This window comes from Vidua macroura, chromosome Z, assembly GCF_024509145.1.
Source record: "Vidua macroura isolate BioBank_ID:100142 chromosome Z, ASM2450914v1, whole genome shotgun sequence".
NCBI classification, from domain to species: Eukaryota; Metazoa; Chordata; class Aves; order Passeriformes; family Viduidae; genus Vidua; species Vidua macroura.
The window spans coordinates 41,715,044-41,739,254 of NC_071611.1; the positions used below are offsets into that span (position 1 = coordinate 41,715,044).

At 54.3% G+C, this 24,211-nt stretch overlaps 1 protein-coding gene across 7 annotated transcripts; it reads right to left on the minus strand.

Moving 5' to 3' along the window:
• Positions 1-7,947: 7,947 nt before the first annotated feature.
• On the minus strand, positions 7,948-23,465 carry DNAJB5 (DnaJ heat shock protein family (Hsp40) member B5). 7 transcript variants are annotated; one of them, XM_054003876.1, is made up of 5 exons: positions 23,366-23,440; positions 19,746-21,043; positions 16,509-16,753; positions 13,741-14,339; positions 7,948-9,622 (listed from the first exon to the last, which is right to left on the minus strand). In XM_054003876.1, exons 2-5 carry the CDS (start codon positions 19,811-19,813, stop codon positions 9,389-9,391), a joined length of 1,146 nt encoding a protein of 381 aa, XP_053859851.1. In that variant the 5' UTR covers positions 19,814-21,043; positions 23,366-23,440; the 3' UTR covers positions 7,948-9,388. The 7 variants fall into 7 exon arrangements, with proteins under 7 accessions (XP_053859851.1, XP_053859852.1, XP_053859853.1 ...); XM_054003877.1 differs by lacking the exon at positions 23,366-23,440 and having other exon boundaries at positions 19,746-20,767; positions 20,927-21,097; XM_054003878.1 differs by lacking the exon at positions 23,366-23,440 and having other exon boundaries at positions 19,746-20,370; positions 20,639-21,097.
• Positions 23,466-24,211: the final 746 nt, after the last annotated feature.

The window sequence follows — 24,211 nt, forward strand, 5'->3', positions numbered from 1 at the left end:
ACACCTCTTACCTCTGTTAATGGAAGGAATGGGTTTGGCAGTGTCTCTGCCCTGCCCTGGCTTGGCAGGAAGGGCCTGGCAGCAGGTACCTGCTGTTACTCTTCCAAGGCTGGCCATGAGCTGTCAGGTCTCTTGCTGCTTTGGCTCTGCAGCAAAGGATCTCTCCAAGAAATTCTGTCTCATCCAGGCATGAGGGGCACTTGGGGTGTCTCTAGGGTTGTGGCACAGTGTGACACCACCATGTCTGGGGAGAGAGGACCTTCAACACATTCCATGTATCCCAGTTTCTGATGCTTGTCTTGGATCTCTCTTGGAAAGCTGGCCTTGTGTTGTGACCCAGACTCAGTAGTTGGGTTCTGATCGTGGTTTTCCTTCCTTTTCACCTGTCCTGCCTCCCTGCCTTGCTGCTTCCTTTATTTTCCCTTCTGTGAACTGAAAAATCTGCTACTGCTGTACTTGGTTGCTTTATGTCAGGGAAGCCCTGAGTCCTCAGAAGCAGGTGCAGGACAAGAGGCTGGATATGGCTGAGCCCTTAGGCTGAGGGGAGCAGTGGCAGTAGAATGCACTCTTAGGGCATGCAGGAACTGAGGGTTTCTGCAAGGAGGGTGAAACACAGTTTGTGTGGCAGAATGTTTCCCTGGGCCTTTGGGGCTGAGCCACGAGAGAGAGATGTCAGGTGCTGTGGGGTTGGGCTGTGGGGTTTTTGTCCCAAAGCCCGGCACATCTTGAAGGGCTCTGTCAAGCCATCTGTGTTGAAGGGAAGAGGGTTTAATGGCAGCGGGACAGGACTGGGCGTGGTGAGAAGGGGCTTGTGCGAGCCGTTCGGTAAGCACAATGAAATAGGGGATGCTGCGTTTAAATAGCACAACCCCCTGCGGGGGAGGAGGCGGTGCAGGCCCCCGGGGACCAGGCTGGCAGCTCACCTGCACTGTCCTATTTGGGAGCTGTCTGCCGGCACCACCGTCCCTGTCCTCACATCACCTCTGCTGGGGAAATCGCTCCTGCTGGCTCCGGCAGGGACACTTGTGGCAGCAGGGTGGAGGCTGGGAGGATTGATGCTTCTCCTGCCTCACTCCATCCTGTTTTTGGGTTAAACATCACCTTTCTGCTCTAGGGTTGACTCTCCTCCCTGAGCTCTGCAGGTTCAGATACCAGCTTTGCTTTGGCCACAGGGAACCAGAACCAGGTACTTTCTGCCACCTGGTAAAGAAGCTCTCAGGACTCTCCAAAGCCTTCCACGGCTTGGACAGGGGCTTCTTCCTCCCTGCAGTGGCAGAACACCACCACCCAGCAAGTCGAGGGTCAGATCCATCCTGGCATCTTTGCTGTGGAGGCTGGGGCAAGGAGGACATGGAATGGTGTGCCCCAGCTCCTGGCAGCCCAAATCTTCCCCAGTGCCTCTGCAAGTTGCAAATGCTCATTGAATCCAGCAGAGGGGCTGGAAAGCCTCCTCCTTTCTTCCCTGCCATCTGTGGTACATAGCTCCCACAGGATTTCCAAGAGCATCTACCCCTGCTCTGAGGCTGTGTGGACCTGGTGGGAGGGCTGAAGGTGTCCCCCAGGTCAGAACTCACAGCCCCCTTTCAGCAGTCCCAGGCGAGCAGTTGGTATCAAGGACTGGGTTTGGCCCCAGCCCTGCCTGTTGGGGAAGATGAAATAGGAAAGCCTTATAAATATGATGGCCTGGCAAAAGAGTCAGAAAATACAGATATTGAGATGAGAACAAGATTTGAAATACCAAACCCTAATTAGTGAGCAACTTGAGAACAATAATACAGCCAAGTTGAAAGCAATCCCCCCTTCTGATTAAACAATGCCCTTTACCTACAGATAGATCCAAAGGTCAAATGGAATGTTCTCTCTCACCCCCCAATGTGTGGTTCATTCCACACCTGTAACCCTCCCCTGAAGTATCAGGTATCTGTGACCCCATTGGCCCAAGTCCTGTCCCAGCCCACCTTGAAGCCCCCTGATAAGGTGTGGCCGAGGGACCAGACGCTCTCTTGGACCTTCCTGCTGGGACGCTCACCTGGAACCCTCTCTCTCTCTCCCCCCCCCGCTGCTCTCCCTAGGCCTGCCACGGGTTGCGGCTAGCAACTCCAAGTAGGGCCCTTCACCCTTTATAATAAACCACATGTTCTAAAGACCTGACTTCGGAGATCCTTCATCACCACCTATCCAAACCGTCCTGGAGCTCAGCAGTCCCTGCACCTGCCCCTTTCAGGACTCCTCCAGCAGAGACCTCAGTCAGTCACTGCCAGGACAAGAACCTTTCTGCAGCATCCTCCTCCCCTGCCCAGATCCTTGTTGGGGGTCTGGGCAGCTCCCAAAGGTGCTGGAAGCAGGAAGATGCTGTTGGCTGAGGAGTGCCCTGGAGGGTGTGGGACTAATGAGGGGGAAGCTGAGGGCATCCCTTCCTTTGCTGACATGATCCACACAGCCCTGTGCCCCACTGGGTTGCACCTGTGGCCCCAGAGCCCCTTCACCCCCTACAGCCCCTACAGCCAGGCCCCATCGGGACCATTGGATTTGATGGGAGCCACAGTCCAGCCATGCTTGATGCAGGGTGCGAGACCTTTCTCAGGCCACAGTGCTGAGGTTAGAGGCTGATCCCTGATCCAAGAGACTGCACCCTCCTGCACCACCCCAAAACCCTCTGGGCCCTACAGGTACTCTGATCACCACGGGCCACAAGTGACTGCTCTCAGCAGTTCTCCATCCTGCTCCAGGCAGGCATGGATGAACTATAAGCATCGCTGCTCCATTGGCAGCACTGGCCCCCAGGACATCCCTTCCCTTTGAGCCCCTCAGGCTATGTGTGCCCTCTCCCCATGGCTATCCTTGTCCTGAGGGCATCCCTCTTCCATGGGCATCCCCTGCACTATGGATGTGCCATGCCCTCCCCACTGACATTTCCTACCCCACATGTATCACTTCCCTATGGAAGCCAAGGGCTTCCCCAGCTGTGGAGGTTTGAACCCAGCTGACAAATCAGTCCCACTCAGCTGCTCATGCACTCCCCACCTGCCACAAACCCCCAGCTGATACACTGGGGCATGGAATAACCCTTTGGCCAGTTTGGGTCAGCTCTCCTGGCCACGCTCCCACCCAGCTTCTTGTGCTCCTGCTCACTGGCAGAGCACAGGACACGGAAAAGTTTCTTTGTCCTTCTAGAAGTATGGAGGTTTTCTACCCTGTGTAGCTCCATGACTTTAAGGTGCACAGTGTGGGATAGAGAATAGAGGCAGGGCCCTTCTAGTCCTGGTCATTGGATTTGCCACTCACTTCTTGTAGAAATGGAATCACAAAACACCCTGAGTTGGAATGGACCCATCATGGCCATCGAGTACAACTCCTGGCCCTGCACAGGACACCTCTAGGGACACATCATGGGCCTGAGAGCATTGTCTGAACACTTCTTGAACTCTGTCAGGCTTGGTGCTGTAATCACTTCCCTGGAGAGCTGTTCCAGAGCCCATCAACCCCTCTGGATGAAAAACCTTTTCAACATAAGTCTCCCCTGACACAGCTTCATGCTTGCCATAGGATCAGGAATACTATACCCTTTGACTCTCCCTGGGAAACTACCCACTGGAGACGGGGCAGCAAATATTCTGGAAGAACCCTCATTTGTGATTGTTTTCCTTTGCAATTCCCATACCTGTCTCTCCATGGTCAAGGTAGGTTTTCCTTACCACGTTCTTGTGTCCTCTCCATATTCTTGCAGGTAAAACCACCAGGTACCCTATCTCCTCCCTTTTCCCTAAAAGGATGCCTGCTGTTACCAGCCCAGGGGAATAGAGGGCTTCCAAAGATGGAAAGCAGGAAGGAATTATTGATGTGGATGCCCATCCCTAGGAATGTTCAAGGCCAAGCTGAATGGGACTTTGAACAACCTGATCTAGTGGAAGGTGTCCCAGTCCATAGCAGGGGGCTTGGAATGAGATGAGCTTTAAGATCCCTTCCAACACTCTATGACTGATTCTGTGAAAGAAGGGAGATGTAGGAAAATGTTTCTGCCAGTTTGACTCTCCAAGGAAAAAGGCCAAAGGTGCAGTTATGAACAGTTCCCAACAGATGGCTCCCAAAATACAGAGGAAATGGCAGTGCTGAGTGCTTGTATCAGATCTGCCTGGAGATTCTGTTGTACCAATGGATCCATGGGCCAGGGCCAGTTGTGTGAGGTTCAAGCAGGTCAAGTGCTGGGTCCTACCCTTGGGTCACAGCAACCCCATGCAGCTCCAGGCTGAGACAGTGTGGCTGGAAAGCTGCCCAATGGGAAAGGACCTGGGGGTGCTGGTCAACAGTGGCTGGACATGGACTGGAGTGTGCCCAGGTGGCCAAGAAGGCCAAGGACATCCTGAATGTATCAGCAATGGTGTGGCCAGCAGGACCAGGGCAGTGACTGCCCCTCTGTGCTGGGCACTGGTGAGGCCACACCTCAAATCCTGGGGTCAGTTTTGGGCAATTTATTACAGGAAAGACTTTGAGGTGCTGGAGTGAGTCCAGAGAAGGGCAACGGAGCTGGGGAAGAGTCTGGACCACAAGTCCTGTGAGGAGCAGCAGAGAGAGCTGGGCGTGTTTATCCTGGAGAAAAACAGGCTCAGGGAGGACTTGATCACTCCCTACAGTGACCTGAAAGGAGGGTGTAGACAGTCTCTTCTCCCAAGTAGCAAGTGACAGGACAAGAGAAAATGGCCTCAAGTTGTGCCAGTGGAGGTTTAAGTTGGATATTAGGATAAATTTCTTCATGGAAGGTGTTGTCAAGTATTGAAGCAGGCTCCAATGGCTGTGGTGCATCCCTGGGGGTATTTAAAAGATGTGTATCATCAAATCACAGAATGTTTAGGTTGGAAAAGATCTCTAAGGTCATTGAGTCCAACAATTGACCCAACACTCCCAAGTCCACCAGCAATCCATGTTCCTAAGCCCCAGACCTGTACATGTTCTTGGAAACTTTCAGGAACAGTGTAGATGTGGCACTTGGAGACACCTGTAAGCCACTTCTGCAAAGAACAACTCACCCAGGCCCCATGGAGGATCAATGTCACCACAGGGGACACACACCAAGCAAGGTGCTCCTTCAAGCACACGCACAGGAACTTTGAGTGCAAGCAAAACAACTTTGTGACCAGAAACTATTAAACTAATGCTTATAACAAACCTCGTCTAACAGACTCTGCTCAGATCTATTGTTACTCCATCCTCTGGGCACCAGATAGGGCTGTTAAGGTTTCACTAAGTGCCATGCAGCAACTCACTCATTCTCCCCACAGTTTTTGCACTGTGCATGGTGTTCTGTGGCATGGAATATCCCTTTGACCGATTTGGGTCAGCTCTCCTGGCCGTGCTCCCTCCTGGTTTGTTGTGCACCTGCTCCCTGGCAGAGCATGGGAAACTGACCAGTGCTTGAGTTAGGGTAAGCACTGCTGAGCAACAGCTGAAACATCAGTGTGTTATCAACATCATTCTCAACCGAATCCAAATCACAGCACTGAACCAGCTACTAGGGAGAAAATGAATTCTGCCCCAGATGAAACCACCACTTATTCCATACCTTTTACATCATGCCAGGTCCCCTGCTTCCCAATACCCCATCACTCTTCCTGTCTTCTGATATCAGTCTTTTGAACCCTTCCACTGCCTAAAGAGAGCCTAAAAGAGGGATGAGGAGAGGTTTTTGACAAGAGCATGTAGTGACAGGACAAAGAGTAATGCCTTCAAAGTGAAAAAGGGGGTTTTAGATTGGAGATCAAGAAGAAATTTTTACTGTCAGGGTGTGAAGCACTGGCAGAGGTTGCTCAGAAAATTTGTGGATGCCCCACCCCTGGAAGTGTTCAAGGCCAGGTTTGATGGGGCTTTGAGCAACCTGGTCTAGTGGAAGGCATCCCTGCCCATAGCATGGAGTTGGAATGAGGTGAGCTTTAAGGTCCCTTCCAACCCAAATCATTCTTTGATTCTGTGATGACATCATTCTCCCTTTCTATGCACCCCCCTATAAAAGTGCCTTGAGGTTGTTTAGTTCATGACCTTGGGCTTCATCTTCTTGGGGGTCTGGAGGTTGAGGTGAACCCGAGAATGCAAAAGTCCTTGCTTCCCAGCCTGCACAGCCAAAGAAGTCGGAATGCGTAGAGTCGGCTTCTCAAGGTTGTTTATTTTCTGTTATCTATAATATGCTTTCCCAAGGAGCTGTGGTCTGTCTAGCAGGTCAGTCTGAGACAGACTCCAACCCCCTTGGGGTGGTGTTACCATTTTATACTAAAAACTATGTGTACTATGTTTACAATAACGTGCCAATATCTAACATCTATGTTGGACAGTGTGTCTCTACCTTAAACCAATAGAAAAGTGTCACCATCACAGCAAGACATGGAGGGCAAGAAGGAGAAGAAGGTCAGGACATGCCCAAATCTCTCCATCTTGTCCCTTGAACCCCATCTTTTAAAACCCTAAAATTCTACTATTTCACCCTGTGTTAATTTGCTACCACACTTCTCAAACCCTTGTGGCTTGTAATTCCTCATACAAAGTTGGCAGTTTTGTCCATGGGCTAAAATCGAAGCCACAGGTGGTTTTGACTTCATGCCAAGGACTCAGAGCCCCCTGCCAGGGTCTTGAGACAGCCAGGGCAGCCAGAGGGATGTCCTGGGTTCCCACAATCTGTCCTAAGAGTCAGGTCAGGAAAGATGGTGTGTGGTGGTGTCACATGTAGAAACCAGTTCAGATTCTATCACTGCTGGGCTTGGCAGGTTTCACCAAAGCTCATCCTTCATTAACATGGCAACCAAAGGAGAGTTGGGTTCAGATCCCCAGATTCAGAGAGGCAAGGTACCCATGATGGTGATGGACATATTAGTGGCCATGGAAGGTATATGCAGTGCTATGCAGCAATTAAAATCATTGTTTAATTTATTGACTATTCTCACCCAAAATCAAACCCTCTTGAGCCACACACTGGATTTGAGAGATGGGCACAACACACAAGCGTTTTGCTCTCATATCCTGTCCCTGTGCACTGTTCCTGATGTTTGCACAGGAATGTGCACAGGAATGGGCATCAACAGGACTTTCCATGGGTGCCAGTAATGCCTCTGGCTCTCACCCTGCCCCAAGGCCCTTCTGACAAGAGATGGGCACTGCTCTCTCCAGCCTCCCCCTGCAGCCCTTCACTGACCATCCCACTGCCCATGTTAGCCACATCCCAAAGCCCTGAGGGGACAGAGCCCCTCACCAGCACTGCTCCCAATCCTTGGCAATATGGTCAGACCACTGAGGCCATGCATGAGAGGAGCAGCCATTCTGTGACCCACCAGGTCATGTATTCATTCCCTTTCCCTCGTTATCAGCCACTGAAGGTCCTGCGCAACAAGTAGCAAAACAAACAGATTTCTTCTTCCTCTTCCTGCCAGCCTCAAGGACACCTGGCCAGGGTGGTGGTGGTAATGACCCTGGCACAGAGCCTTCTCTCTGCTGTCTGCTGGAGCCCAGCCTGGCACCTCCCATCAAAACACACCATGAGCAAATGTATTTTTCAAAATACATTTTTATTTCTCTCAATACTGACATTACAAAAAAAAAAAAAAAAAAAAAAAAAAAGGAAAAAAAGAAGAAAAGAAAAAAAAAGAAAATTACAAAAAACCCCACTATAAAGCATTCAGGTCTCATTGAAACTGAGAAAAACAAATCAGCTTGCATCTGCGTGCTGGCCTGTCTTCTCGCTCATGGTGTCCACCACGTTTCTCCACCACATTTCTCCACATTGAACTCCACAGGGACCAGTGGAGGGAACCAGTGGCCACCCCTCGCTGGCCAAAGCAGGTGATTGATTCAGCAGCACCTCACAGGTCTCCTTGCCCCACAGGTAACACTGTACAGCTGCACCTCCAGCCCCACGGACACCCCACGCACAGCCCCCCCACCCCAAGGGACCCCCCGCTTCAAGTCAGTACTTTTTTTTTTAACAAATTAAAAAAAAAAAAAAAAGGATTCCTGGGGTAGGGGGCGAATATTTTGGCAGGGGTTTTCTCGGCCGTGTTGCAGTGAAAGAGGAGCTGTACAAAGCCAGGTCGAATGTTCGAATGTGCCTCCAGCTCCACACCAGCCCTTTCCTGGGTAAAAAGATGGCATGAGGCAGAGTGGGCTGAGAAAGGTAAGAAATACAAAAATTCCCCTGATGGAAATCCAAAGGTTTTAAAAAAATACAGTATTTGAAAATGGAGCCACTAAACAGACTGCCTCATACACCTCCCAGATCCGCCCTGATGTCCAGAAACACCTCTTGAATGAATTGTCCCTGTAGAAAAATATATACACATGCCTCTCTCCTCTTATTAGAATCTCTAATTTGACCTGAAACACTAGTGAAACCCACAGCTCTGCTCACGCTTGGCTCTGCTTTTGCACCCAGATTAGTGCTACACGCACACACAACCCCACTCCAGGGGTTTGCTGTTCGTGTGGCTGAATCATCCCCCTTTCAAAAAAAGCCTGGGTGCATCAGGCCAATATCCCCAATACAGGCAGAGAAAAACCCTTACAAAGTTTATCTAATGAGCTCTATATATATGTGTTTAAAAAATAAAAGCAGCAATGCAAACTCAACACATCTGATAAAAGAAAGCTCCACCCTGGGCTTCCCCCCCTCCTCCTGATGGCTGGGCCCTGTGGGCAGTAGGTGCAGGCAAGTGCTGCTCACGGGCACTGGGGACATCCCCGGGCAGGAGCAGGGGCTGGATGGACCATCCCCACGTGCTCCGTTGTTTGGCACAGCCAAGGCTCGGTGTAGGCTTGGCACACAAGAGTGGACCACGGCTGGACTTGGTACCGTGGCCCCAGGTGAGAAATCGTCTGGCTACTGGGGGGGCCACCACAGGCAGGAGTGATCGGCACCGTGGTACAGCTGGGACCCCAAACAGCAGCAAGTATCAAAGAGGGGAAGAGAAAAACCAGCAGCGGGAATGCCAGATCCTGTGGAGACGTATTTACACAGCGCCGGACCCCGACAAGTCCAGCTTCTTGTGGGAAGAGGGGCCTGAAAAGCAGGTGACATAAAAAACCCACAACACAACGCACCTCCCGGGCAAAGGGCCCATGGCTCTCGCTCTTGCAAGGCAAAAAAAAATGGACCTCTGGGGAGAAAGAAAAGGTTTGGCAGTTGGGAGAGCTGTGGCAGACAGGAGTCTCCCCGTTGTTGGAGTAAAAAACTGGCCAAGAACGATGGATAGGGGGTGGGTCGGATGGGTTTTTTGGGGGAGAAAAGTAGTGTGAGGGGTTGTTTTTTCTTTTCTTTTTGCATTTAAAAGTGCTGTGACACCTTGGCTCTGTGCAGGCCAGGTGCTGTGGCACATGCATTTGGAGTATTGCTGCTTTGGAGGAGAGTCCCTGGGCTCTAGGAGCATGGGAGGTGCTGCTTGAGGATCTGTCTTGTCTGGGGAGCTATTCTGTCCGGGAAGCGGATTTTGAACTCCACAATCAAGTCTCCTCGCTGGCTGGGGGCCTTGGGGAAGGGCAGCCCCTCCCCGCGTAGTCTCTTCACTGTCCCTGGCTTGATGATGTCGTTGCAGGGAAGCGGGATCACTCGTCCATCAATGGTGGGAATGTTCACAGTGCAGCCGCACAAGGCCTGAGGGAGGAAGAGGAAACAGGCCATCAGATGGGGCTGACACCCCAAAGCATCCTGACAGCTACACCCTGTCCCCCCACTGGCTGCTCCCCCGGTTGAACTGCCCAGCTCCATCTGGATGGAGCCCAAGAGCATTGGGTGATGCTCACCAGTGCAAGCACAGCTCTCTGCTGGCACCAGCCGGGTCCAACCACCGTGAATTGGGCTGCAGGAGCCATGCAAGAGAGGGGTGCCCCAGGTCTCATGGGGGGAAGGACTCCCCTCCCCACCTGCTGCGCTGCCGAGAAGGCACCACCAGCAAGTGCCTGGCCACCCACAGCAACAACGCAGGCTAAATTTAGCTCCTTTCCAGCCCTGTCGCCCAGCCTTGCAGCAGAAAATCCAGCTGAGATCATGGGATGCTGCCACAGTCCATCAGCTGTCACCCTCCAGAGCACGGCAGATTTGCCCAGTGCTTGGGGTTATCTATAGCACAGCCCATGTCCCATGTCCCATCCCTGTCACCAACAGACCCCACAAGGCTATGCCAGCATGGCACAATGGTGTGGCTGTGGCACTGAGCTTCCCTGGGAACTGGGGTGCTGGAGAGGCTGGTTTCCATCTCCTATCCCATTGCACAGCCAGGAGCCAGTGTGGGGGTGCCACCCCACTGCACCCCAGCTCCAGGCAGCAGCCACACACCGGCCTGCATTGGCAAGCCACGTGACACAGGAATGCAGCAAGAAAATCCTTGTGTCCTTAAATAACTCAGACAGCTCTGTCGTACATGTGGGCAGGATCATCTCCAGGCTTTCAGCAAGGGCTGAGCAAGAGGACTGCAGAACGATGCTTCTGGAAGGGGGTGGGGGCTGGGGGCTGCTGAGCTGCAGCCTCGAGCTTCCATGTGGGGGCTGGCACAGATTTGTCCCTCTGAAATGGGTCCTGGGGGGGTCACAGCCCTCCCAAAACACCCTGAAAGGGGAGCAGAGAAAGATGCAATTGCTGTTTCTGGGGTAGGTGAGGGAATGTTCTGCGTTCCCCTCCCCCGGAAAAGCCTCCAAAGGCAGAGCAACAACAGGCACCAGGAGAAATGTCTCATGCTGGCCATGGGCTCTTGAGATGATGGATGGGGCTTCTGCAGCAGAACCAAGGCTTTGAACCAGAGGGTTTGCAGTGGGATCTGTGCCAGAGCTGGTTCAGGGTCTTTGTTGAGCAGAGAACAGGGGAGGTCCTATCTCCTTTGCATGGCTCATCTGCACAGGCCTCCTGGAGAGGGTGTCCTCCAGGGATGAAGTCTTTAGCCTGCAGGAGGATGCCATCACCAGTTCTGCATAAGCAGCAGGTGCTTGGCTGATCTGCAGCAGGTTGAGGGGAAAACAAAGGACAATATCCCCACATCAAGGAGCTTGTGCTGTGCATTCAGGCAAGGATGCCAAAGCCCTCCTGCTCGCTGGTGCCCAGTGCAGTGTGCCATGGCTGCAGGTGCCCATGTGTGCCAAGAAAGGACACCTCCAGTCACAAAACAGAAAGGAGAACAAGAAGTTCCCGTGGGAACACGTGGATGGGGAAAGCAGGCAGAGATGTGAGCAGAAGCGAGTGGTAACAGCGAAGGCAGACGGGATCTTAATGTTTCCTTCCCAGAGCCAAGACGCAAGAATCCGAGGCGATCACTCCTCTGCCGTATGTCCCTGTTTTTCATTCTTGCTCAACTTTGCTGGCATTTGGGAAAACGGTTGCTGAAGTAACACCAGTGACGGCGGGAGCTACCCTGCATACTAGAAAGAGGCTTGGTTTATCCCTGGGGATGAAATCACCCCGGGTTTGAGCACTGTGCTGTGTAAGAAGAGCTTTATCTAGGTCACCATTGGGTCCTCCTCCAGTTGCGGCGAAGTCGCCGGATAGGACGTTGCCACCGGCTGCATCCCAGCTGGGATGAGCCAAGGCGTGGATGCTTCAAGGAAGGTGATGCCAGGTAAAGGATACAAAGCGGGATGGTGCCGAGGGCAGGCATTAGGCAGCAGCCAGGAGGGCAGGATGCCCTGCTGGCAGTGCTGCCTCCCGGCAGAGGCAGCTGCTGGTGGAGCCGTGTGTCTCCTCCCTTCTGCAGCTCCCCACTGTGGCATGCGCCTCTGATTTTAGGAAGGAAGACAACAAATCCCTGGAAAAGCACTCCTACATCTGTGATTCTGCAGCAGACAGGTGGCAAAATGCCTGCACTGCCCTGGCCAGGCACCCAGCAGGGACTCAAGGGCTGGGAGGGCCCTTCAGTACCCATCACCTGCCAGCTTTCCTGATGGCACTATGCTCTCTCATGGCAGTGGCAGAGACTCAAACCCAGGTTAGAAGAGGCAGCCTTGCAAGGCAGAAGATGCAAGGAGTGACCTAAGGCTACAGCCAAAGGCTGAGGAGATGGAGAAGGTGTGTTCTGTCACATACTGAGGTGGTAGCATACAGAATTGGAGAGCTCCCAGCATCTGCTTGTGCTCCAGAGCACTTAAGGAACTTCTTCTCCTGCAAGACAAACTTAGCAGAGTATCACACTGCCCTGGCAAGCAGCAGGCTGGGGATGACAGCCAGACCAGCAGCTCCATGATGGTGCCCAACATGTTGGGTTTGTGCTGGAGAAGGTCAGAGACCAGAAATTCCAGCTGAAAGAGATAAAGAATTTGCCTGGACTATCAATTTTCTGCTTTGTGTCTGCATTATGCAAACCCACTGCCAGCATGCAGGCCTTGCTCATGGAGCTCAAAGGTATTCAACACTTCTGGTGCACTTCTCGAGCTCATTTCTCCAGCTACTGCTCAAAAGTCAACTCCAGGCAGGAGTCCCTCCAGCCTGACCAGTGCACAAACTCGGGCTGACATGGTCTGGGCACAGTCAGGGTTAACTCTACAGATAAAAGGCATGAACAGAAGGAAATATCTTGAGATATGGCATGCACCACTCCATAAATAAGGCAGTCTCTCCTGAGTATTTCTGGATTAGCCAGGAGAACCAGCTACTGCAGGAATAAACCTCTGTACTTTGCACTGTGAAAGGAACTCCTGAGTCTGCAAGTTAAGTGGAGCTGAGTTTGCTTCAGGAGTGACCAGCTCTGCCTGGTCCACGCGCTTTTTGCCCCCAGTACACCTGGTCACAGCCCGAGCTGGGATGCAGAGCCATCACAGGGCTCTCCTGACTTCCTGGCACACTTCACAAGATCATGTTTTTCTACCTCAGGTCTGGCCCATTGAGCTTATTTCTATTCAACACATTTGAGAACATAAATCTGCCTTCAGGAAGGAAAAAAAAAATCAGCTCATTAAGAAGATAGACAGCGTCTACCGTCTGAAAGGAACAGCAAATGGCAGCTGCCAAAAATGTCAACGTTAATGCAGCTGCCAGCTGGGGATTTATTAAAAGGTAGTTTTACAGCAGCAGTGGCGAATAGCACATCTTGTACTGAGGTAATCTTCCCTTTTCTCTCCCACCTTCGTGCAGATTGCTGGATGATCTGATGCATCCATCCAGCCCTGCCGTGACCTCCAGGACTGGCAGCCTTGAAGTATTGCCTTGAGTATTACTCATTGCCTGGGTATTTAATTTGTTTGGTTGCTTATCTAGGAAAGCCAGAATCAAGGAAAACAGCTAAAGCATTTCTCAGGGAGGGCAAGGGATCACTTTCCTCCACATGATCCTGCTCTCTGCCCATGGGAAGAGGCACCTGGTGCAACCCTAGGCAGTAACTAAGCTGCAGCAGGCTCAGCTACAGGAAAAGCAGGAATCAGACTGATGCCACCCAACCTGGGTTTTCCCTTGTTCCTACAGAGGATGTGCCCTTCGTTCCACATGTGAATACCCTATGCTAAAATAGAAAAACAAGACATACGGAGAAGGGAGGAAATGGATAAAATGAGCCACCTGATTTGGCTCAAAAAGTGAAGTGTGCTCAGCAAGGGACCGCAGCGTCATTGTCCCACACCCAGCATGGAAGTCAAGCACCTCCAAAGCCAAGACCAAGTTAGCCTCTGCAGCTCCTTTCTTGTGACCTACCTGGTCTTTCCTATGCAGAGCAGGAGAAGGACTGCCTCCCATCTTGCCCCCAAAGGCCACGAACCAATGCCACCTCACATCTCATGGGATTTACTACCCATACCCACCTCTTTAAGACTGATGTTTGCTGTGTAGATCACGTTTGTCCCGTCCCTCTTGAAGTGCGAGTGAGGCTTGTCCTTGAGGATGAAGACGATGTCTGCAGGGATGTTGTCTGGAGTGGCATCCCCTTCTTTGGGGAATGTGATTTTGGTTCCCTCCTTCCAGCCCCGTTTGATGACAATGTTTAGGATCTTGTCCTCAGTCCTCATGGTCCGGCCATCAGCGTTGAGCCTTCTGCGAGTGATCTTCATCCTCTTGGTGGATCCATGGTAGATCTCTTCCAGGGATACCTTGAGCTCGTGAATGACAGGTGGGTCTTGGACCTTCCTCCGCGTGTGCAGGGACTCCTGGTGCCGCCGGTGAACCCCATTAATACCGTTGAAGCCAAACCGGCCAAAGGCACTGAAAGGGTCATCATCATCATCCATGTCCATGTCTTCCTGGTCAAAGCCGTTGAACATCCGAGAGCGGCTGCTGGCGAAGAAGATGTCGAAAGGGCTGGAGCCTCCGAAGAAGGATGCGAAGGTGGCATGGGGGTCTCCATGGAAAGTGTAGTGGAAGGTGTTCCCTGAGCCACCTGAAGAGCCACCTCCAGTTTTGAGACCTGGAAGAGAAGGGGGAAGAGGAGACATGAATGTTCCCTGTGGGGGAATGCTCTGCAAGGACTGCACTGCCCAGGTGGGAGAATGGCCTCTGCCACCTCCTTCCAGCCTCTCCTGAGTGTGCAGATCACCCCTCCAGCCCAACCACCGCGAAGGCACCATTTCCACCCATGACACACAGTCCCCCTCCTACACCCTGCAAGCTCAGAATCCATTAAGCTTTCATTCCCTCTATCCCTAGTGAAAGACCTCTTTGTTTCTCTCCACCCTATTAACCTAATTTTAATTTAAAATGTACAGCCTATCTCCATTTTTCCCCATAAGCAGGCTCCTTCCTGCCCCAATAGCCTTGTCTCTGAGACTGGATGTTAGGAAAAATTTCTTCACAGGCATTGGAATAGGGTGCCCAGGGAAGTGATGTAGTCACCATTCTTGGAAGTGTTCAAAAGGTGTGTGGATGTGGCACTTAGGGACATGGGTTAGTGGTCATTAAATGATCTTAGAGATATTCTCCACCCTCAATGATTCTAGAGGCAAGTGAAGGTGAGCAGACCTCCAGGTCGGCACGCAGCTCCCTGCGCACTGACTGTATAAAATGCCAGGTAAACTCCAGGTCTGAATCATTTGGCAACCTTTCCCATGGGAAACTCCCCTGCCAAGTCCGAGGCTGAGCCTGACATCACTGCAACTCATCCCAAGTCCCAAGGAGTCAAGGCACATGACAAATGCCCCCCAAAGAGGTCACACAAGCTCTTTAAGGCTATTTTTGATCAGGAGAGTTGGGAAGGGTTAAGCCAAGCCTAGCTCAGGGACTATTTTCAGGGCACACCAGTGACAGTGAAGGACTATTTCTGACAGGCTGTCCTTTGTCCCAAACCCCCACGCCCTTTCCACAGCAGGACAAGTTTGGGGGTCTCTTCTGAGTGCTGAAGTCAGTATTCTGGGTGGGCTGAAGGGGCTTTTCCACTTCACCTTGCTATACAGCATGTAGGACCCTGAAGGGCCTCAAAATGCTGATCTTCATTGCCGCAAAAAAAAGAGAAACAAAACGTTGGGGAAAGTCATGGAACATGAGAGGTTCAACAATGATGGGACATGGGGGAAGATGGTCTTTAACTTGATGGGGCAGTGAGGGAGCTCTTACCCTCTTCCTTAATTCACTCTTATTTTAGATGCCTGCAGGTGACAGGGATTTTGCTAAATCCCCAGTGAGCCCCATTCCTGATAGACTGTACAGCCAGGAGGTTTCACCTTTAATCCCATGACGCCAGCCTGAGCAGGGTCCGATTTCATTGAGGCCTCCCGGGAAAAGCTGGTTTCCCACTTGAGAGAGTCTCTTCTCATTTTACAGGGCAGCAAATCACTGTGCCTGGTGCATCCATCATAGCCCTGACATAACTAACGGGTCAACAATTAACCCACTACTGCTTAATCCTGCCGGTGGCTTGTCAGGGGATGCACCTGCCCAAGAGAGGAGCTGCCTCTTCCACCCAGCAGCCTGCTCCTGCCAGACCTCCTGCTCTTTTAAGCACCCAAGCCCTGGGCTGTGATTAATGCAGATGCTATTCGGCACTCTCCTCGAATGGGGTTGCACTCTTCCATCATCGACTAATAAGGCTGCCTGCGTTGGAGCGGCTCTCCTCCTCCTCCTCCATGCCAACCACCAGACAACAGCAGCCGCCTGGTTTCAAAACAAGGGCCTATTACTTAAATTGGGAAAAGCTTTGAATCCTGTAGGTCACCCTGTACCAGGGAAGACAGTGGGACCAGTGCCCAAGTGCAGGGGGAATGTGGGCAGAAGCAGTACGTCTCTGCTGCGTTATTTAGGTCATTTAAAGAGCTGCTAACGAATTACCCCAGGTATGACCCTGAAGGTGAGCTCCTTCCATTTCTCAGCTGACGCCCACAGTTTTGGGCAGAGGGCAGGGGGAGCCCAGCCACCCCAGGAAGCAAGGTGGCAAATTGCTGGGAAAGTGAAGCAGTCTGGGGAGGAGTGGGATGAGAAGTGATTTCTGACACCTGTGGAGCCTTCACTCTTTCTGATTCTTTGGCAACCAGTCCCATTTCAGGAGTAGGCATGAAACACTGAAATAACCCTCTGTGAAAACCCTCCCTCACCTCATTTGGACCCCAAATCCCTGCCTCCCAGTGGGCAGTGCCTATCCCCTTACCTTCCTCCCCATACTGGTCGTACACGGCTCGTTTCTTGGGGTCACTCAGGACGTCATAAGCCTCTGCAATCTCCTTGAACTTCTCCTCAGCACTGGGGTCTTTATTCTTATCAGGGTGATATTTCAGGGCCATTTTCCGATAGGCCTTCTTGATTTCATCTTCATTGGCGCCACTCTGGATGCCCAAAATCTTGTAATAGTCCTTCCCCATGACGGCGACGCTGCCGGAAGCCGAGTACTTATTCCTGAAAGGAGAAAGACAGGTCTTCATAACGTGAATATCAGACAGGGGCAGTTGGGGACAGGACTGGCACACACTTATCACAGAGACGATGCTCCCTGTGTCCCACAGGCCAGCAGCACAAGAGCCAGCTCAAGTCCACGCTTCTCAACAGAGGTTAGAGCCCCAGTGCCAGAATGTATCCCAGCTCTGGTTTTATCCCGCTGAGCCCCACGGCTGGGATGGACAGACTCATCTCTGTGGCTGACAGGGAGAGAAGCTCAAGTCGGGGCACGGCGCTATTATAGGGGCCACGCCACTGCTAACGTCAGGCCAGGACCATGTCCCTGTTCGTCCCCCCCCCGGCTGAGTCAGGAGGGCTGAGCTATGTCCAAATGCAGCTGCCAGCCTGTGTCCACCCCCTTGCCTGGTTCTCTCCCAGCTGAGGACCTGAGACCCAAGTCGGGGTGATGACAGCAGGTTTTAGAGGCTGAAAGCAGTGGCAGGGACCATGTTGTGCCTTCACCTTAAAGGAACTTCAAACATTTTGTTCCTGAAAGCAATTGGCATTCAGCTGGAGATAAGCGCCTCCGGCTGTCAGAGCCATAATTTGTATTTAGCGGAAAGAGAATGGAGCCGTTAGACAGAAACATCTTGTGATGGTGGGAGGGCTTTTTTCTTTTTCTGTTTAAAAAAAACCCAACACTTTCTAGCCTGACTTGCACTCCCCGAGAGCCTCCAACTGGATCTTGCAGTAAGCCAGGAACTCAGGGCTCATCATTGCATCGCGTGGGGGCTGAGGCCATGCCCATGCCTATACTAAGGCATGGAAAACCCGGTGGCCGTAATTCATCCCCCAGTCACCCCTGGAGAAGCAGCCACCCAGGGAGCAGCCAGGGGAGGTGACAGGGCTGCTCCTCCACGCAAAAGCTAACAATTCCCATGCCTCTCCACGGTTGTTTCCAACTGCTTCTCGACTTCTGGTTATCTGATAGCAAACACTTGACACCCCAAATCTCAGGGTCTGGCCCCTCTCACACTCAGTGCTGACCCTGCTTCTCCGAGGTGCTGCCCTAGCACACCTGCACCCCACTGCTCACATCCTGCTCCCTGCTACAGTCCAGGTTTCAAACTTGCTCCAAACACACCTAAGCCACCTCAACCCACTGTGCCCCTCCAGCAGATGGATTTTGGCATGGGGTGTGAGCCTTGGCCCTCTTCTTCATCATCATACAAGCTACTAGATGTTCTCCCCATCCTTACTCTATCCATGAGCTCCCATTGGAGGTCACACAGGGATCCCCCAACAACACCAAAGCTCAGTCAAGGGTGGCTATGCTCCCCTAGGATCCATGCTTGGGTGCTACTCTAAGAATCTGGTAGCTACACCAAGCATCCAACACTTGCCTTGGGCCATGCCTTGGGCAATGACCACCTACAGGAGCTTGGAAATTGGTCCCACATTTGGCCACCTCCATTCAAACCAACTTCTGTTCTTTTTTGCTCCAGCCATGGAGGAGAAGCTTTGCCATAGATGGGAAGGGGGGCTAAGGCATCCCTGAAGGACACAGTGAGGGAAGATGGGGGCATCTGCAAACACTGTACAACATCTCAGGCACAGAAGAAGTGGGAGGAAGTCCCTGGGGGCATAAAGAGCATCTGACAGCGTCTCCTGTGGCAGCTCCCAGATGCCAGCTCATTTCTATACCAGCTCCTGCATGCAGAGATGCCAGCAGCACCCAACCCACACAGGTGCCCCCAGCCCACATCCACCTCCCCATTTACACTCCCTAAGTGGTGGGGAAGCTGCAGGAGACCCTGGGGTGAGCAATCAGCAGGATAACCAAGAGCTATCCTGTCCATTCTCCACACCAAGGGTCACTCCAACACCTCACTTTCCCACAGCAGCCTCCAGTGGAGCGTAGGGGCTCCCTGAGACTAGTACTGGGACAACAATTTGGCCCCATCTGGATGCTGCCAAGCGTCCAACAGTGACAGCAAACCAAGCAGTTCTAAAGACAACCCCATCACACCCTAGCTCCAACAACACAGAGCTGACAAACCTTCAACTGTCACTGCCCAGGAACCACAGTGTCTGGCTCTGACCCCATGCAGCCCAACTTGACAGCTCCACTGGGACACCCTCATCTGGCCAAAACTCCACAGCGCTTCCCATGAAAACACATCCCAAAAATGCAAAATGCTGTCGCCACCCACAAGATCTCTGGTCTTGCCCACCAACAGGTCTTTGGCCAGGGTGGGGATGCCTGATGAGGATCTCTGACCTGACCAAGGACCCCTTCGTCTGGCTGGACATGGAGAAGGGAATTTCTGTACCAAAATGCATCCCAGTGCCGTGGTTTACCGTGCCAGAGAGGACCAGGTGCCAGTGGGTGACCTGGTGGGTTACAGCATGCTCCCAAGGCTCAGCTCACATGCACAATGATGGTAAAACACGACTCTGTCCCTGCAGAGCGTCTTTCCTTCCCTCCCACCTCTCTGGGATCAGCTGCACCTTGCCATGGATCCTCTCCCCCTTCTGCTCAGTCATCCTCTCCTGACTTCCCATTTAACCCCCTCGGGAGTGGTGGGGGGTTTCAGGCAGGCAAAGGCATTCCTGTATCGCCCCTGCAAATCAGATGTCCCCAGATAAGCCACGGCCACCCTGCCTTGGTGAACACCACAGGCATTCCCCTGCCCTGATGAGCCAGCCCAGCCTCCATCCTCCTCTTGCAACCACACCAAAAGAAAAAAAAAAATTAAATAAAGAATAAATCTTTGTTCCAGCCCCGCACATGACATCAGCCTGAGCAACCGCTGGGCTAGCACGCCAGTTGAATAGTGATCGTTTGACATAATCCCTCTGCTTGACAGTCATCTAAGGGATCAAACCTACCCTGGCAACGGCACAAGGTCTTTTTTGTTCCATCTTGAGGTGCAAGGTCACTGCGGGATGCCAGGGACAGGCACTGATGGTTTAACAAGGACACAAGGTCGAGAGGCAGAAACCCACTTACCGAAACTTTATGAACACATTCATAGTCCAAGCTGTCATTTTTAAAGGCTCTAGTTTTATTTTAAACATCGCGGCTGTCCGCAGGCAGCGGCAGGTCCTGTGTGACTGGCCGGGAGGTGCTGGAGGGTGGGAGGAGGGTGGCGGGGCAAAAGGCACTGGCTCGTGCCGGTGATGCCGCCGCCGCCGCCAAGGGATGCTCTGCTGGTGAGTCCCCCCCTCCACCTCCTCCGGCACACCCAAAGGGCAGCTCTTCGCCAGCCCGGCAGCCGTGGTTGGCTCTGACCTCGCTCCCAGGATGGCTCCGAAAGGGCTCCTCCGGTCGACGCAGTGCCGCCGGGGAGCTGCCGTCCTTTGTGTGCTTCCCAGCTACGCACGGAGAGACTTTTCAATGGAGTCACTCGCCGTGCCGTAATTTTCCTTTTAACTGGTTTCTTGACGCTTTCTCGTTAAACCGACAGATTAAGACACTTCTGCTTAATCCGTCAGTTTCAGCATTCCTCCGCTGCCACAAGGCACCCAGCCGCCTGGTACCGTCATGTCCCCGACGCAGACCCCTCCAAGGAGCGCAGGGAGAGCAGCCAGGAGCCCCCCGGTGTCCCCAGAAACGACTCTGCTGACGCCCAGGGCTGAGCACCCGCCAGGCGAATCGGGTAGAGAGAAAAGTAGGGCGGCGTTGATATGGAAAAAAGTCACGTTAACCAATGTGCACCTCCCCAGCTTTTCCCGTTCGGATGCATGGGGGTCCCTGTGTCCCCCTCACCGGACGCCGGTACCGGCCCCCTGGCAGAAGGGATTTGAGTGCCGCATTCCCGCCCGGTTGTCCGGAGCTCCCCGTGGCGGCAGGGCAGCGGGACGGGGACGGTGCGTCCCCCGAGCCCACGGCGCAAAACCTACTTCTGAGAAGTCACCTTCAGGCACACCAAGGAAAGCTAATGCCACCGCGTCCCCTTGTCTGTCACCGTCACTCGCAGGCCACGGAGAGCATCCTCTCCAGAAGCTCTACACCGAAACTAGGCAGCCGTACTGGGGATATCACCAGGTAGATCCTATATCCTACCCGCGGCAAGCGAAACAGCCGGGCGGGCGACAGCCCCCATCCCGCTGTGTCCCCAGGGGCTGGAGTCCCGCCGGGCTCTGAGCCGGGTGGGTCCGGTGAGGCGCGGGTGCCGAGGCAGCGCATACCTCTCGGCGCGGCTCCAGAAGAGCAGGATTGCCGGCATGGTAGCGTATCCCGGGCTAAGTCAGGGAGCTGGTGGGGATCTTGTCGCGCCGGGGCAGGCAGAGCCACCCGTGCCCGTGCTGGATGGCAGTCGCAGGCAACCAGGCAGCAATGTCATGACTACCCGCAATGAATCATCCCCTCCCCGAGCCCCCACATGCACCGCCCGCCTCCCCCTCCCCACCGACAGCCCCACTGGGGTGCCGGCACCTGCGTGGGGACAGGGTTAACCCTCCCCTCGCTGCCTCTGCCAGCACAGCCCCCGCTGCCAGCCCCACCGGCGGCCGCCTCCTGTGTGGGCACGGATCAGGACCCCCGCTCAGAATTTCCCCAGAGAGGGTCCCATATCTCCACAGCCATGAAGTGCTGTCTCCTGCGTGGGGATGGTGTCAAGTACTACTTGCGATCACCCCCGACAGGGTCCCCCATTTTCCAGACATATCTGGTGCTAGCTCTTGAGTGGAGATGGGGTCAAGCCCCTTACAGCGTCTCCCCAAGTAGGTTGCCCTCTTTCCAGCCACACTCGGCTGCTCAAAGCTGTGTGGACACAGGGTCAAGCCCCGCATGCGGCCTCCCCGTGTAGGGTACCCCATTTCCAGTCTCACCGGGATGATCACAATGGCATGGGGATGGCGTTGGACCCCCTCCCCACTGCACAGATCACCACCCCATACCCCCTGCCCCCCTCACTGTGGGGCTAAGAACTTCATGGAGATGGGGTTTATCCCCCTCCTAAGCCGAGAGGCACTATCCTCTTTAGGGGCTTTCATGCACACAGGGGTTCACTCATGCATTGTGCCCCAGTGCACAGACCCACAGGGGTCCCAGGGTGACCCCTTGCCATGATCAAGACCCACTGGGACCCGCTGTCTGCCTCAAGAGGAAAGCGGGTTAACCCTTTCCTCCTGGTCAGCCCTCCCAGGAGACAGTCACCTCGACTGGGGACAGGGGTTAACCCCTTCCATGCTGGTCCCTCTAACCGTGTTACTGTCACCCGGATGGGAGGTTACCAACTTTGGCACCAGCCAGTTCAGCCCCACTGGGACACACAGTACCCCCAGTACAGTGGTGGAGGGGTGATGACCCCTTTTAGGCCATACCATATAGCTCAAATAGAGTACATTTATTCCCTCCAAAGTGAAATTGGAGAGAAGGATTAACCCTAACCTCACCACCCTCTCCAGCTCCACAGGGTTCTACAGCAGCCCCATGGCAGGGGTGTTTCTCTCTCCCTGCCCCACTTGGATGCGCTATCTCTGTTATGAGGCAGTGGGGATTAACCCTTTCCTGACACACTCTTCAGACCCACAGGGACAAGTGGTCACCAGGTAGGGCAGCCCAGTTAACCCTGACACCCCACAGGAGCCAGAGATGCCAACTCCTTCCTCCCCCATCTTCAGCCCCATAGAGATTCCATGTCACCCCATGGTGACAGGACAAGGTGGGCACCCTGTGCTCACCACCCACAAAAGGGCAAAGCAGCTAAGCTCCCAGACCCACAGCAAAACCCTGTCACCCCTTGGGGCAGAGATGCCGATCCTGCCAGCCCCCAGGGACGCTGCCACTTCATAAAGCAGAGGTTTAAGCCCCCACATCAGGGGAGGCTTAAACAGACTGTCACCCCACGGGTGGAGTGGGGCAAGCACCCCTTCCCAGCCCTATAAGGGACATGCTGTCACCCCATAGGCAGAGAGGTCAATCATCTTCAGCCCCACAGTGACATTCTGTCACCCCTTCGGGCCGAAGGACTGACCCTCTCCAGCCCCATAGTGATATTCTACCACCCTACAGTGCAGGGGGACTGACGACCCCCCAACTTCATGGCAACAACTTGCCAACGCACGGCGCAGAGAACTGACACCCCAGTCCCACAGCAACCCCGTGTCACCCCTTGGGCAGGGGGGCTGGTCCCACAGTGACACCTTGTTAACCCCGAGACAGGGGCACTGACCCCCACACCCAGAGTGACACTTTGTCACCCCCCGAGGCACTGGGTAAGACCCCCGCCGGTCCTAAAGGGGCGCCCTGTCACGCCTGGGGTGGGGGGCACTGACCCCCGCCCAGCCCCACGGCAACACCTTGTCACCCCGCGGCGCAAAGTGACGCCCCACCCCACAGTGACACCCTGTTACTCCCCAGGGCGGGGTGGCATGACCCCCTCCAACCCACAGCGAGCCGCTTCGCTCTGTGGGGCACGGGGACCGACTCCTCCCAGCCCCACGGCAACAACTTGTCACCCCACGGCAGTCCCGCCTGACAGCGGCACCCTGTCACCTCACAGGGCAGGGGGGACTGGCCCCCATGGCCGCGGTGTCACCCCGCGGTGGCGCAGCTGGGGCCGGGGTGCGGGGGTCGGTGTGGGGGTGCGGGGGCGGTCGGGGGGGGCTCCCCCCGGCACTCACCGCTCCCGCTGTCCCGGGGCGCCGCGCGCTCGCTGGGCCGCCCCCGCCCCCGCCCCCCGGCCAGCACGTCAGGGGAGTCCCGCCCGCGGCCACCACGCCCCCGTTGGCCCGGGGGGCTGTCCATCGCCGCGCCGCGCCGCGCTGATTTGCCGTCCCTGAAAGGAAGGCGGGGCGAAGGCGGGCCGCCGCCGCTCTCCTGCCCGTCTCTCCCCCTCCGCCCCCCAGTCGCCGCCTTCTATTGGCCAGTTCAAGCCAGCACCGCCCTGTTGGCGCTCTCTGATTGGTCAGGCGCTCGCTCGGAGCGGCGGGATCCCCGGGGGGAATCTTCTGGAAAGGCGTGACGTCACCGACGAGCCGTGCCTCAAGCGGTTCGTGTGCACGCCCCCTTCCCCGCCGCCCGCGGGTCCGGGGGCCCGCGGCGACACAGCGGCGGTGGGTGTTCTCAGAGCGCCGGGGCACCCCGCACGCTGTCAGAGGCTGGGGCTGCGCGGGGCCCGTGCCCCATCCCCCATGGCCTGGCAGCCCCTCAAGACCCCGGTGCAGGCAGGGCTGTGGTGGCGCAGTTCCCTGAGTGAATGTGGTTGGAAAAGACCCCTGAGCTCAAGTCCAACCTATGACCGGACACCACCCTATCAACCAGACCGTGGCACTGACTGCCAGGTCCTGTCATCTTAGAAACATCTTCAGAGATGATCAGTCCACCACCGGGCCACAAATTAGAAGTGGCAGTTGGTCCATGATCTGTTTTACAGGGTAGCGTTTGGTCATAGGTTGAACTTGATGAGCTCAAAGGTCTTTCCCAGCCTAATTGGTTCTGTGATTCTGTGGGGCACTCTGAGGTGTGAT